This window comes from Sebastes fasciatus, chromosome 6 (genome assembly GCF_043250625.1).
Source record: "Sebastes fasciatus isolate fSebFas1 chromosome 6, fSebFas1.pri, whole genome shotgun sequence".
NCBI lineage: Eukaryota > Metazoa > Chordata > Actinopteri > Perciformes > Sebastidae > Sebastes > Sebastes fasciatus.
The window spans coordinates 26,493,758-26,508,231 of NC_133800.1; the positions used below are offsets into that span (position 1 = coordinate 26,493,758).

The 14,474-nt window shown below is 40.3% G+C and overlaps 1 protein-coding gene across 1 annotated transcript; it reads left to right on the forward strand.

Moving 5' to 3' along the window:
• Positions 1-1,265: 1,265 nt before the first annotated feature.
• ckap2l (cytoskeleton associated protein 2-like) lies at positions 1,266-14,474 on the forward strand. The gene is made up of 9 exons (XM_074638832.1): positions 1,266-1,451; positions 3,227-3,293; positions 3,398-3,452; positions 3,694-4,931; positions 7,027-7,222; positions 8,027-8,185; positions 9,686-9,746; positions 10,996-11,158; positions 13,810-14,474. The coding sequence occupies exons 1-9, from the start codon at positions 1,412-1,414 to the stop codon at positions 14,117-14,119; spliced, it is 2,289 nt and encodes a 762-aa protein (XP_074494933.1). The 5' UTR covers positions 1,266-1,411; the 3' UTR covers positions 14,120-14,474.

The following is a 14,474-nucleotide window of genomic DNA, read 5'->3' on the forward strand; positions in this document are numbered from 1 at the left end:
TATATATTAATCTGAAATTCATTCTGCATGATTTTTATTTTTGGTACTGTAGTGTATAATCAGCCTTTTTACTGTTATAGTATATATTTTATTTACCACTGTGTAGAAGGCAAAGGCCTCTGCAAAAACATGTGAGAACATGTTCTCTATGTCCTGTGTGAACTACAATGGACCTCTGTCTCTCCTGTTTTTTATGTGTAGACACCTGCATGGGTCTCTGATGGTTCAAGGTTAAGGAGTGACAAAGGCCCTGTCAAAAAGTGTATAAAAAGAGCATGTAGGATGCAGGGTTAGGATTCTCCCACTCTGCAGACTGGGTGCCTCATCTCTCGAATAAACAAACAATGACCTCAAGAAAACGGTGTCTTCATTTGCTTATAGAAAAAAATATTACAGTACTTTAAATGTATTTCTATGTCAATACTTTTGTACTTTTATTTAAGTAACAATTTGCAGGACTTTTACTTGAAACAGGGTATTGCAATGGACAGTTAGGACTAGTGATGTGTCGGTCACAAACGATTTGGCTCTTTAAGCCGGCTCTTTTAAGTGAACGATAGGAGCCGGCTCCCGTCCAAAAGCGTTTTTTTTGTTTTTTTTTAATCAATTCAAGGCAGAATGATAGGACAATTTTCTCTGTGCCACGGGCACTCCATGCACTGACTGTGACTGAATGTTGTGTTAATGACGTCCGTGCGACCTATCAGGTGAAGACAGACAAGGATCATACCATCAAGCAAGGAGTGTATCACAGCTGTTACCCTGCACAATATTCAGTTTTAACAGTTTTCTTCATCTCCTTGTGTTTTTATACCTGGTATATTTGTTTGTACTTTGTACTTTGCACTATCAAACTATCTATCTATCTATCTATCCATCTATCTATCTATCTATCTATCTATCTATCTATCTATCTATCTATCTATCTATCTATCTATCTATCTATCTATCTATCTATCTATCTATCTATCTATCTATCCATCTATCTATCTATCTATCTATCTATCTAATAAAAAATTAAAACTGCGCTAAATTTGGCTGAATTATTAAAAGGCAGAAGGAGTAAAACGAAGAGCCGTTTGGGAGCCGAAAGAGCCGGCGCTTCTTGGTGAGCTGAGCCAAATGATCTGGCTCATTAAAAAGAGCCTAAATTCCCATCACTAGTATTTTTGTTTACATTCTCTGCTCCAATCAGCGCATGAGTTTTGCGCATGCGTACTTTTTTTTCTCTTTCAAAATTTCAAGCCGTCCAATCAGAGAAGAGGAGGCAATTTCAAACCCGGATGCGCGAGCGAGTTCAGTTGTTGTGGAGCTAACGTTAATTTAACGTCTAGTACACAAACACAACAACAAAAAGACCTTTATTTTAATAACTAAACTGGTCAAGAGAAGAAACTGAAGTCCGGTAGATATGGAGGAAGAAGAGACCGTATCGATACTTTCCAGAAAAGGTAAGCGAGCTTGTTATATTGCATGAAAAGATAATTAAATCGGTTAAACGTGGGTTAGATAGCAGTTAGCACAGCGCTACGTGTTAGCAACAGCGAGGACACATTTTAATGTTAAACACTAAAGCTAAACACTCAAATAACACTGTGACACTGGTTTGGTAGCATTATATTAGTGTCTAAAAGAAGCTTATGTTTAACGTTAACATAAGTTAGCAGTAACGTTGTAACGTTAAATGTGTGACCAACAAGGATAAACAATAGATAGATAGTTAGATGGATGGATGGATGTGACACACAGTACACCTGAGCTGAATGGACTGACATGCTGTGCAACATGCTGCCTTCCACTGTGTAATTGTCTGAAATATATTAATTATTTATTTATTTTTAAATATTTTTATGAGAGTTACAAGTTCTTTAACATGGCCATGGAGCATATATACTGTATATTTGTATTCTGGGGGTATCGTTCCTATGCAGAGGGTAGTTTAGTTTATTTATTGACTACACTGAGGGCGTTTTATATTTTAATAATTTATTTATTTATTGTGTTGAGTTGAATGTGCTACTTATTTTGTACTGTAATTACCTTGTGCCTTTTCTACCTTGTTTTCTTTTCTTAAAGCTGACTCTGTGTAAACTGCTCAGAATTCCAATGTACTTATTATAGGTGCAAATGGCAAATAAAACTCTTGAATAAGTTAAATAAATGCTTGTAGTAGTTGGGTGTTTCGTATGTTGGATCGCATGACGTGAGTGGTTCATTATACGTTGATAGAAAACATATAAACAACGAAACAGACACAAATCTATGGCAAAAAAAGGAACATTTAACATAATGGGGAAAAAAAAGGTTAGTAGGCTTCTCATACAAATAAAGAACAACGGTGAATGTTAGATTTAGTGGTTAGTTATCAGAGAATGTTAAATTAGCTGTATGCAATATGACTGCAAATAAGTTATTTTCTTATCATAGATTAATCTGCCCATTACTTTCTTTATTAATCGTTTGGCCTAAAAACTGTCAAACATTGAAAAACATGTCTAAAAGTCAGAGATATACATTATTATTATTATTATTTGTATCATATTAGACAGAAAAGCAGCAACGGTTCACATTTCAGAAGCTGACACCAGTGAAATTTTTAGTTGAATAATTGTTTAAACGATTAATCAATTTAAAGAATTGTTGCAGGCTAATTGTCTGTTGATCAACTAATCAATTAATTAACTAATCATCAAAGCTCTAGTAAGCAGCCCCTTTTCCAAATGGAGTATACATGTATCACCAACCTGCAGCCAGATGGCAGCAAGGCATCAGCTAGAGATCTTATTCGGGATGGTTGGTGAAAGTTAAGTGCAGCTGTTACAGTTGGATGAAAACAAAAATCATCTTCTCTGTTCGGTTCATCACAGTTCAGCAGACAATTGATTTAGAGAAGCTTTATTTGCTTTTCCTGTCTGCTGCGTCCAATAAGGGACTGCTGAACTGCAGTTCAAGTGTTGGCTGTAATAAACATACTGTATCTGTAAACGATGTGAATGTTTGTTTAGTTAGTAAGTTAACCTAAAGAGAGGTTCCAGACATTTTAATGTAGTAGAGTTCTGCATCTACACTGAATATGTATGCAGACACATTTATCAAGTCCTGCAGTATGTGGCTGGATATTAGGCCTACGTTATTTTATTTCAAACACTAATCATAAATCTTTAATATGGAATTGAGTACAATGGAGAGTGACCAGTGCTGAATTCCTGTCTTGTTACTGTTGCAGAGCTGCGTAAGCAGAAGTTGATGGAATACTTGGCAGGAAAAGGAAAGCTGAAACAGCCCAACCCTAAGTAAGAAAAACAAGTGCATGAAAATTCACAAACAATGTGTTTAATCAAAAATGTGTATATTACGATATCTAGGATAAATGAATTAACTCAATTTGACTCCTCAGGGCATACCTCCGTGAAGGCTGTCAGATTAAGAAACCTGTGGCTTCTACACAGAAGGTGGGTGTGTCTTTTAAACAGTTGTGTGTTTATGTGTTTGAATGAGACTGTATATTAATACCAGAACTCACACCAGTTAGACTTAAGAAATCAGACAAAGAATCAGAATTCCAAAATCCAGACCCTTATTTACACAGTTAAGGGAGTGTAAAAAAACAAGAGAATTTTAAAAGAATGATATCAGCATGTTTTCATTTTTGTCCCACTCATATTTTTCCTGTTTATTTTTTTGTTTTTATAGGTTGTTATGGGGAAAGAGAACAAGGCGCCAGCTGACAGATTCAGATATGAACACACAAAAATTCCAACTCTGGCTGCTCAATCCACAAAACACCCTGCTGCCAGAGGAGCATTTGGTGTCACAAACAAAGTGAATGTAAAAGCCAGCATCCTGACTGGACGGCCGAATAGTACCAATTGTTCATCTGCAACTAGTGGCCCGGCAAAGCCAAAACTTAATCACAACCCTGTGCTGGCAGGAACGTACACTGTTTTGCCCTCCAAATCCAACCCGGATGCAGCCAGCCATCTCAAAAGGCAGCCAAACACAAGAATACCATCTTCTGGCAGAGCCTCTTCAAATGCAGCTCGTACAGCTGCAACAAAGTCAAACAGCAGATTCAGCAGTAGCTCCAATGTTACCCAGACATGTCCAATGAAGACAGTCAGTGTCAGGATGAGTCTCGGCCCCATGGTCAAAACAAAAACAGGACTCATTCCTGCTTTGATCCAGCCAAGAAACAGTCAAAGTCAAAACTTAACACACACCTCTGCCGCCGCAGCTGATTCCACCACCACCACTACTTCTGTAGCTAACAAGGTGCGATCCAGCACATCATCATCCGTTTCTGTTTCCCAGAGGTCTGCCATGGCTCCGAGGAAAACTTTACCTACCACCGCTCTAAACAACCATGAGAGAACAAGAGCTGGGATTAAAGTTCAAAATCAGAACAAGTCCAACTCTAAACCACTTTTGGGTAAACATTCACAGCCATCTTGTAAGACTCAACTATCAAGTGGACTGAAATCGACGTCCACCTCCTCCAAGTGCACAGCAGCACCTATTAAGCCAGAGGGTAGAGTAGGGACAGCTGGTCAGCCCACAAACGGGTCCACAAAGCAGAGATCTGTGGGGAAAGGGCAGAAAAATGGCCAAACATGCAAAGTGGCCTCCCAAACATCCTCGGGGCCGGCGAGCAGGTGCAGTTCCAGAGCGGTCAGTGGGGTTATGCAAGCTGCTGAGCTGGGAGGGAAAACTAAGACAGATGGCAAAAAGGGACACAGTTCAGCAAATGCCCCTCCACCACAAACAGGTGTAAAAAGAATAAGCGCTCCAGTGATGTCCCAGACGGTGCCACGGCCTGGCAGGACCATCAGCTATACCGGTCAGGCCACACACACAAAGACACCAAAGGTCCCAGTCAAGGTCGTTCCTCAGACTGAGGGGAAGAAGCTGACTGCTGCCCAAGAGGAAAGAATGTAAGTAGAAGAGTGTAACTATCGGTAAATGTATAGCATGAAACCGATATGACACCACTGAATCATTACATGTCAAGCATCCACTGTAGTTGGCTGTTGGTTCGAGTTTGTTTGGCTTGCGGCTTTAGCACTTGCTTGATGAAGAATAGCTGCAGTACCTCCGATCTTTCTGTATGTGACTCAAAAGGAAAGTTTCCTTTAGGGCTGGGCGATAATTCAATTTGATTTCAACTTAATCATATGTCAATGATATGATGTTATCATGTTGTTGTACAAATTTCTGTTATCAAAATTAATGATTCTGAGCAAGCGATAATTAGAATTTGCGCATATACTTGTCACATTGTATTTGGGTTGTGTTTGGTAACTGGTGAGGATCTCAGCCACTTTGATAGGGTATTCTTTTATTGATGCATTTTGCTTATACAATATATAAGACTGGGTATTGTTTGACTTTTCGCTTCCAATATGATACCTGCGTTTTGGTAATGATACCAAAACAGTTGTTTTTTTTCTTGAGTTTGAGGGATATAAAGTTTGAGGAAGTTTTTTTTGTCATTTAAAAAAATAAACCAAGCAAAATAACACGTGACCACACAAGAATGAATTAAATATCGAATCAAAGAATAAGATAAGGAATCTGGCCAAGCATTTAATGCCAAGTTTCGGTGGTTGACCGTTTTTGATAAGACAAAGGGTGAAGACTGACAGTAAAATAGTTGCCGACAACATTCTCAAACGAGTTCAACGGTTTAAATAAACAGGATACTGTGTCTGATTACATCTCTGGGCATGTACAGACTAGGCTTACTTGGTTCAAAACCCGTCTGGTTGATAGTAATCGCATCCGTGTGGGTGGACAGGAACTGTTTTTTAGCATCGCTGAAAATCGCTATGCAGCCCTGGGAAAATCGAAATTTCAGACTGTGAAACGGTATGGGAAAATACTTATATTAGAGATGTGCCAATCAATTTGTGTCCCCACCCAATCTGAGCTAATGATGATTCAGATTTTATTGATGGTGATAAAGATACACACACATTACCCTGTTCTATGGATCCTGTGGATCAGCATGAACAGGGCACTCAAAAATATGAATGATCCACATCAGTATGCAAAATACTCAGTGTGTTTAAGATACTCAAATCCTGTTTCACACCTCTAAATGTTATTTTGTTTGTTAAAGGGACTATTTGTAACTTTCAGAAATGCTTGTCAACAGTAACACCTGTGGCCGTTAAGTCAATGAAAGTCAGCGTCGGGCTCGCGCTTGCTCGCTCTAAAAAGACATGAACGAGCATCGCTCAAAACAATGAGGCGACACACGTCAGCTAAAACCACAATATCACTCTATATTTCACCTGCTTGGCAGTAATGTTAGCTGACCAGACGAAGGTCTCCATGAATCACTGCTGATTTTTCCTGCCTCACCCTCCGGGGCTCCGCAGCGGGGCTGAAGCAGGAAGAGAAACGTTATCGCCTCCCGACAGCGCCCGGAGGGAGACACCGGCACCCAGTCGGAGACGATGGCGTTTCTCGCTGCGGAGCCCCGTCACTTCACAAGACACGGGAAACCTCTGTTGGTCTGGAGGAGCTGCAGCATTTATTTCTGCACAAACGTCCACTCACTAGATATTCTCAGAGCTAAACTAACTCTCCTGCAGTGTGGAGTGTGCGCGCATGCTCGTCTAGAGGTGGAGCGAGACAGCGAGAACGCGCGCGCTGTCTGAGTGAAGGCAAGCAGGCAGCGGAGCAAAGACTCGGCCACACGCGAGCGTGCATATGCGAGCGCGACCCGGTACATTTATACGCTTAAAAAGTTACAAACAGTCCATTTAAATAAACAGTTAGATACAAGATAAATGCATATTCAGAGGTCTGAAGTGCCATCAAAATGTGCGCTCATTGAGTAAACACGGAGATGATTTTCCTAAAAGGTTTGTCAACCCCAGTTTGTCCTAGGACCTCATTCTACTTCCTCCACCCTTGTTTCCAGTGTCTCTGCTGTGCTGTCCAATAAAGTCAAAAATAAAGAAAGTAAAATAAAATATTGACTTTTAACTGTACCCTCTGCTCTTATTGTTTGGTGTTTAGGAGAAAACTACAGGAATGGCGGGAAGCCAAGGGCATTTCCTACAAGCGTCCCCCAATGCCGGTAAAAGCTCACGTCAGGCGCACTATGGCCGTGCCCCAGCCTTTCTGGGGCACCATGAATGAGGAAGACGAGGCCCACTCCCTGATCAGTGCTGTGGACCGATCCCTGGCGGACTGCATCAAATTGCTTGGCGAGGTAGTGTGGAGTGAGGAATTTCTTAGTCTTTGTTTTTTGCCTTTTTATTCTGACGTAATCTCCCACAGGATATTACATCTCACTGGAAGTTATGTGGTGGTTGGAGCATGCATGGGCGTTGTTTGATGGACTCTGAATAATTGGAAAGTAAATGAAAAGAAATGAAATCATTTCAGGCAGGGGTGTACTCTAAAAGAACTAGTTTGTCCGACCACGTTGGAAGGCTATAGGCCCTTTTCACAGCAGCCATTTTTACATGTAATTGCAGGGTAAACACAGGTGTAATTGATCATATTAATTATGGTCCTGTTATATTTAGTGTTGCGTCCAGTGAGCCAGCGTGTACAATACCAGGGCCTTAGCCCGCATAAACGGAACAGGGACACAATTAATGTTATTAATTACACCTGTGTTTACCCTGCTGTGAAAAGGACCTGTAGTGTTTAGACCTGAGGGGCTGAGATGTGCTAATTGTTTAAATAATATGCACACAGTCTCTCCTGGAAGGCATTCACAGTGTTGCGCTTGTTTGTGTAAATAATGAAAGAAAAGATATCTTCTGAGAAAAGTTCAGACCCTGTTTACTTAATTTTTTCTGTACACCTGGCTGATGAAGTGTGCTTGAAGTGAGCGTAATTGTCAGATTGTCAGTTTTACCGCCCTCTTCAATTACGATGTTGGAGGGATGGGGGTGGGATGGGGTGTCAGACACTGTTTGACCACACAGCAAGCACTTAGTTGGGGCATACTGATGGCCTTTCTTTCACTGTATGAGTTTGATGTGAGCCTGCCTCGCACCCACAGGGTTGCCCTCCAGACCAGGTGAAGGAGGTTCTCTCACGGCTGCCAGCAGTGTCCAAGAAGTTTGCCAAATACTGGATCTGCCAGGCCCGCCTGATGGAACAAGAGGGCAACCGGGATGTCCTGCCCATGTTTGAAGAGGCTGTTGGTGTTGTGTTGGAGGTAAGCCATCCATGATATTCAAACTTTAGAAGTACAAAGAAAATAATTTGAAGAAAATGTACTTTGTTCTGTAAGGTTTGGCAATATGACCGTATATACCAACAGACTGATGGACATTTGTCAACCACTGGTAAATCACCACAGCTGATATATCAGCTGATATCAACTTATCACAGATGCAGTATTTTTTTTGTGTGTGTTTGCCAGTTGATAAGTAAAAAAGAAATTTCAGTACAGAAATGCCAAAGATATACTTATATAATTTTATGTAATTTAATTTAGAAACGGTGACGCCATTACACAGTTTGCCCTCTGGAGAGTACTGACAAGTTTATCTTTTAACTGGAAAATGTCCCGCTCAGTACATACTATGTATATTACATTAGAGGACTTTATTCATATCGCCAGCCTCTAGTCAGTATATGAAGATTGGAATATTTAAAAATATTATTTTGGCCAGTATTATCAAGTACAAAATTTTCATATCAGCACTTAATTAAACCGCTGGTAATACACAAATTCTAACCTTTGTTATTGAAGCATTTGCTTTGTAATCATACGTGACAGAATCCAACAAAAACATCCAGTGTAGTGACCCTATAATTATTGAGCAGCTTAAGCACCAATATTAGCATTTTGACCTCTCAGTGCCCGACAGCTCAGTCCTCATAATCAGTCACAGGCCAGGGCAACAGGAAATTTGGTTGTGCAAACTGCCATTCAGCTCTGATAGCTGACTAGGTTTCGGTTTCAGCCAGAGAGAAAAAACAAAACTTATCTCAGCTGACCTTTTGCTGTCTATTAATGTTAGATCTTCCAGGTAAACATGGCTGCTACAGCTGACAACAGTAATACAGAATCATACATCGGAAAGTAATAGTGTTATAGACATGCTGTCACACATGTATGAGTAATGTATGGAAATAAAGTAAAAGTACCCCGCCGTCGCCCAATGTCAGCTGGGATCGGCTACAGACCCCCTGCGACCCTGGACAGGATAAACAGTTACAGATAATGGCTGGATGGATGAATAAAGTAAAAGTAAAAAAATGTGTTTTTGATGTAATATATTCATGCTATGGACAAATACAAATATTTTTCAGACGTTAGAAGATGTGTAATATTCATTCATAAATACTGCATTTCCTCCGTTCTGTAAATAACCTGCGTACGTGTAGCTATAACTGCAGTTTCACCTTGGACAACGAATGTTGTTGTTTTTTTAGCAAGGTGCAGTGAAATCTTTTTTCAGGGGAGATTTTATCTCATGATCTCGGGTGACTTCTCTCAGTGCGGGTGGTCTCCTGATAGTCCTCCTGTTGTGTCTAGCAATAAGAGAGCTGTTTAACCATTACGTTTGCACTCACCATTTACTTATTCCTGACAGCTTGATTTGTTGGTATGTGATCAGAATCAACGGTTTATCTTGTTTTGTAGTCTAAAATTAAGAATTCTTTCTCTGTGATCCTGTTAAGTTTCTGTGCTTCCATTTTATTGTAGCCAGTGGACGAGCTGCGGACTGTGGTGTTTGAGATTCTGAAGAAAAAGGACGAGATCCAAGGTAGTTTAGCCTGCATGCCTTGTTTGTAACCACTGTGGTTTAACACCATTAAGATTACTCATAGCATGAACTAACTGTTGCAGTGCTTACATCGCACACATTTCAACCAGTAGTTAACATGGCCTCATTGTTTTTTCCTTATGCTGTATGCAGCTGATTGTCATTGTCCTGTACATGCCATAAATTATGCTACTTTTGTCTTGAATGTTTTCACTTTAAAGTCCCCTACGTAGGCATGGTAGCTGTAGTTTAACAGTACAGCCCAGGTGCATGAATTTTAAGCGCACAGTCAAACACGCAAACAATTACCACAGAATTTACAATAGTGTGGAATTCAGCCAAAGCTTCCTCAATTTAATTTCCTTCTGCAGACTATTCCAAGTGGCTGGAGCAGGAAACATCTCTGTCTGAGGATTAGGAATAATGCACTCCCCTTACAGTTGCCCAATTGATATCAATTAGTGTAGACGTAGATATTATAAACAATATAATTAAGCACCACAAACTACATCCTAAAAATCAGACCATAAAATTGAATCAGCACCTCAACAGATTTAACAAAAATCATTATAACCTTCCTGAATGTAGGATTTATAGCAGGACTGTTGTTTAGTCATTAGTTTAAATAAATAAAATCAACTGGCAACTGAGTGTATATATAACATTTAATGTACTGTAGACTTGACTTGCTGTGTGTGTGCTGTTTTTAAATTCTCAATGGAGGGTTTTAACTTGTTTTGGTTTTATGGCCTGCAGTTTTACTGTTTTGGTTCACTCTCACTGCTCTCGTCAGTGTAGTTTTCAGTGAAAAGCTCTAAAAAAACAGTGTACGCTACTTGCCTAACACCAAACCGCAGACCGACACAGTTAGAGACTAGCTGGTGAACGTAGTGGACCGTTTATCAGCTAAAGGGCCAGATATTTTTCGCAGGAGTTGGAGACCAAAACAAAGTTAAAATGAGTGAATATTTGTCAGGTGGACACAAACACGATACACACAAATTAATGCTAATGTTGCTCCGTATCTGCTCGATGTATAAATAAGCCACTGTTTGCTAACACGATTATCACCTTATTAGATCATAATTTGTCAATGTTTACAGCTTGTTGGCCAAACAAAGTCAATTAATGTAGCTTTAAGATTGACTTGATTTTGTAATTCCAACAGTGAAATCTAAATAAAATTCTAACTTGTACAAATGATGAAGGTTTTTAAATACTTTAACTCAGATTTTCCTGTTTTCGTCAGCATCCGCAGAATATGAGAAAAAGGAGGACCAAATTTCAACAGCTGAAAGCACTCCCGTGAGTATCGACAACCCAATGATGACTCCTAAACCTGTCAGAGCTCTCATCTGGGGAGAGAAAGGAAACTCTTCTGTAGTCAAGTACAAGATCACAGCAACTCCTGGGTATGTTTGAGTCATTATAACAACTTCCAGCAACTACATGTTTAACCTTTTTTCATGCTGGTAACATTAGTTACATGTATTTTTTTTTATTAAAGATCATTTGCATGGTTGAGGTGATGAATTTTACTCTTTAAATAATAATGCAGACTGTCCCCAGATTAAAAAGACACAAACGAATACCTTCCCATTTTGTCTCCGTTCCATAAACTATTGCTTCACCAGACTGTTTCCCTTAACCATATTTGGAGAAGTTTTTCAACATCTCCAATGACAGACGCAGTATTAAAACTAAACGGAACCATCTACAGAGACAGTTTAATGTCACGAGCAGGAAAAACAGGAAAGCCGTGATCAAACCAACCCAGAGCTTGGCACAAAAACCCAATAGGAAGGTGAGCGGCTTAGAGCGCAGAGGGCCACGGAGACATTCATAACCTGGATGTTTGGAAGCGGTGACTTATGGAGTAGAATAATGTGCAGAGAGCAGGATGTTGCCTCCCTTCCAGGCCCTTCTCGGTATCTCTAAGTTTTGTTTCTTGGTCAATCCTCCCATGCATTTTCCCATGGCTTTCGCTTATTAAAAACAATACCCATGTCTACCAACACCCTTCTAATTTCTGAAGCCTCCTTTGTTAGCTGCACGCACCTGTCCTTTCTTATCTCTTGTGGGACCAAGAAGATATAAACTTATCTCTGCCACAGAGAGACAAGTTCTAATAATTCATACCGGCAAAACAAGAGTGTATCACAGCCACAGAAATCACCCCGTCCTGTTGGTTGACATTCACATACACAGAGTAATAGCACAGGTCAGTGCTCTAACACCGTATATAGATATTATAGAATATAAGCAGTGAAAACAAAAACCAAGTGGTAAATGAGGATATTATTTCATGCTGGAACTACTTAATACTTACAGTATTATGGTTATGCATTATGACAGAAAATATATCCCACAAAATCAACAGAATGATGTAATTAGCTAAAATAATACAGAGTAGTAGCTGGCACGAATTTCAACTTTTGCAATGGCTGGATCAGATAAACGGCAGGCAGCGAGGGACAGAAAGAGAAGTCGTTCAAAGTGGAGGTCGAATATTTTGCCTGATGTCTTCACACATCTTGAAGAAGAAAAGAGATTCAAGCATGAGAGTTTGCGATGCTCCTTTTGGAAAGGTAATGTACTAGTTCATAATCTATTAATCTATAAAATCTGTCAAGATGAAATACCATTATCTTGTGTTAAAATCGAAGGAGTCTCTGTTTATCTGTATGTCCTTTGATTTTCTCAACAACTTCACACTTGGCGAGGACGCAAGGAAGTGCAGTGTCGAGTGCGAGCTCTTGAGATCTATTTATTATTAGTGCGTTATTTACAAACTAGTGTATTGAGAGGGGACCCCTATTACATCGCCGAATGACATGCTGGGTACAGCTGGCTATGGAAGCGCAGTGTCGAGTGTGAAGTTGTTTGGATGAGCGGTTCTCAAGAAAGCTGAAAGCAGCAAATGTTCTGAACAGGCACGTTTTAACGAGCACTGCACTAGTTGCTTCTGATGTTTGTTTGCAGATACAGTATATAGCGTGTTTGGATAAAGTTGTTAGTGTGGTCTGCGAAGACATGTTGCCTTGACTGACAACAAAAAAATGCCAAATAAACTCACAAAAAAAGGTGGTGTGTAGGATTTAGCATCTTGTGGTGTGGTTGCAGATTACAACCAACTGAGTACCCCTCCCCTCACTCCTCCCTTTCCAAGACTGGTAACGCGAGCTGCAGAGTGCAAAACAGTGGCAACACTGTTCGATTCACTCAGAGGCCACCCGTACCATAATAACACTACTTTAAGAACAACGTGTATCAGATGGCGGCTGGTGGTACCACGGTTTTGCACTCAGCGGCTCACGTTACCACAGTTTGAGAAGCGTGTCGGAGAACTACGGTGGCCTTCAGGTAACGTAAAAACTGTGAAAGGCTCTCTCTAGAGCCAGTGTTTGGTTTGTCTGTTCTGGGCTACTGTAGAAACATGGCAGAGCAACATGGTGGTCTCCGTGAAAAGGACCCGCTCCCTATGTAGATATGAACACGAATGAAATGAGCATGATAATCCAGTTCTGCCAATAGATCCCCCGAAATGTTGCACATTGTTCCTTTAAGTCCTGTAATTCCGTAATTGTCTGTCTACAAATTGGACATATGCTGCAGGTTGTTGTGTTATTAGAAAATAGGTAGTCACATGTCTACAGCATTTTATGAGTGCAGTAATCAGATGCTTCAGTCTGGTAGTACCAATGCATATGTTCAGTGAGCTCCCTAATCCTGACAGTCTGTGGTAGATTGGTGAGAGTCGAGTAAACATGTAATTTTCACTTCCTTCCAAACATGACACATGAAACATTCCTTTCCTGAAAGAGAGCCAGACATGTTTCATCTCTCTCACAGAAATTTGTCTACTTAGTTAAAACAGATATTTTTTGTTTAGCAAGAGGAAAGAAACAATAGGCACAGTCACAAGAGAGTGAGTGAGTGATCTGCAGACTCTGGGAACGAGAAAAGATGATACTGAGCTGGCTGTACTCACAATAAAGTCACAATTGTTTCTTGCAGGCTGGATAAAGTTGAAAATTCGGATTTTATTCTTTCCCTTTCTCAGTGGCCCTCCAAGCCAACAGAAGGAACCCGTGCGGGTCAACGGCCAGGAGGTGCGCTTCTTCACTCCAGTTCGACGCTCAGTGCGAATCGAGAGATCCTCACTCCGATACCCCGCGTCCCTCCAGGACCACGATCTCTGCGTGGCCTCCTACAATGACCTGATCTCCGAGGAAGATGACGAGAGAAGTGAAAAGCAGAAGGGCGTGGAAACCAGCCCGTCTGCTAACAACACGCCGATGTACATCTACAGACAGAACGAAGCACTTGATGACAAAGTGTTCGTCCAGCTAGTCTACGATGAAGGCGTTTAGCCTGAGGTGCTTACTTCATCTCCACCAGTTTGTAGTTGAGACAAAATTCAGATATTCAGCATTTGTCACTGTTTACATGGCAGCGAGAAAAAAAGCTAAATGTATGTGCATACTTCGTTGTTGTCAGATCTCACCCTTTCACTGAAAAGAAGGTGAATTTTATCCTTGTAAAGATAGAACCTGACATTTTAGGCAATGAACTGTTTTTTTTATAAAGTAAGGCATTCCTCACACTTGCTTATGAAGAAGTTATTGGGTTTTTCATTTGGTGCCTGTAGTATTTTATTCCTTCAAATAATGTGGTGTACATAGTAATGTAAAATAAATGGTTGGTTGTTTTTTTTTAAAACCTAAA

Coding starts and splice junctions, on each gene's coding strand:
- ckap2l (XM_074638832.1), top strand. CDS start 1,412: ATGGAGGAAGAAGAGACCGTATCGATACTTTCCAGAAAAG. Junction 3,453..3,693: donor CTGTGGCTTCTACACAGAAG/GTGGGTGTGTCT, acceptor TTGTTTTTATAG/GTTGTTATGGGGAAAGAGAA. Junction 11,159..13,809: donor AAGATCACAGCAACTCCTGG/GTATGTTTGAGT, acceptor TCCCTTTCTCAG/TGGCCCTCCAAGCCAACAGA.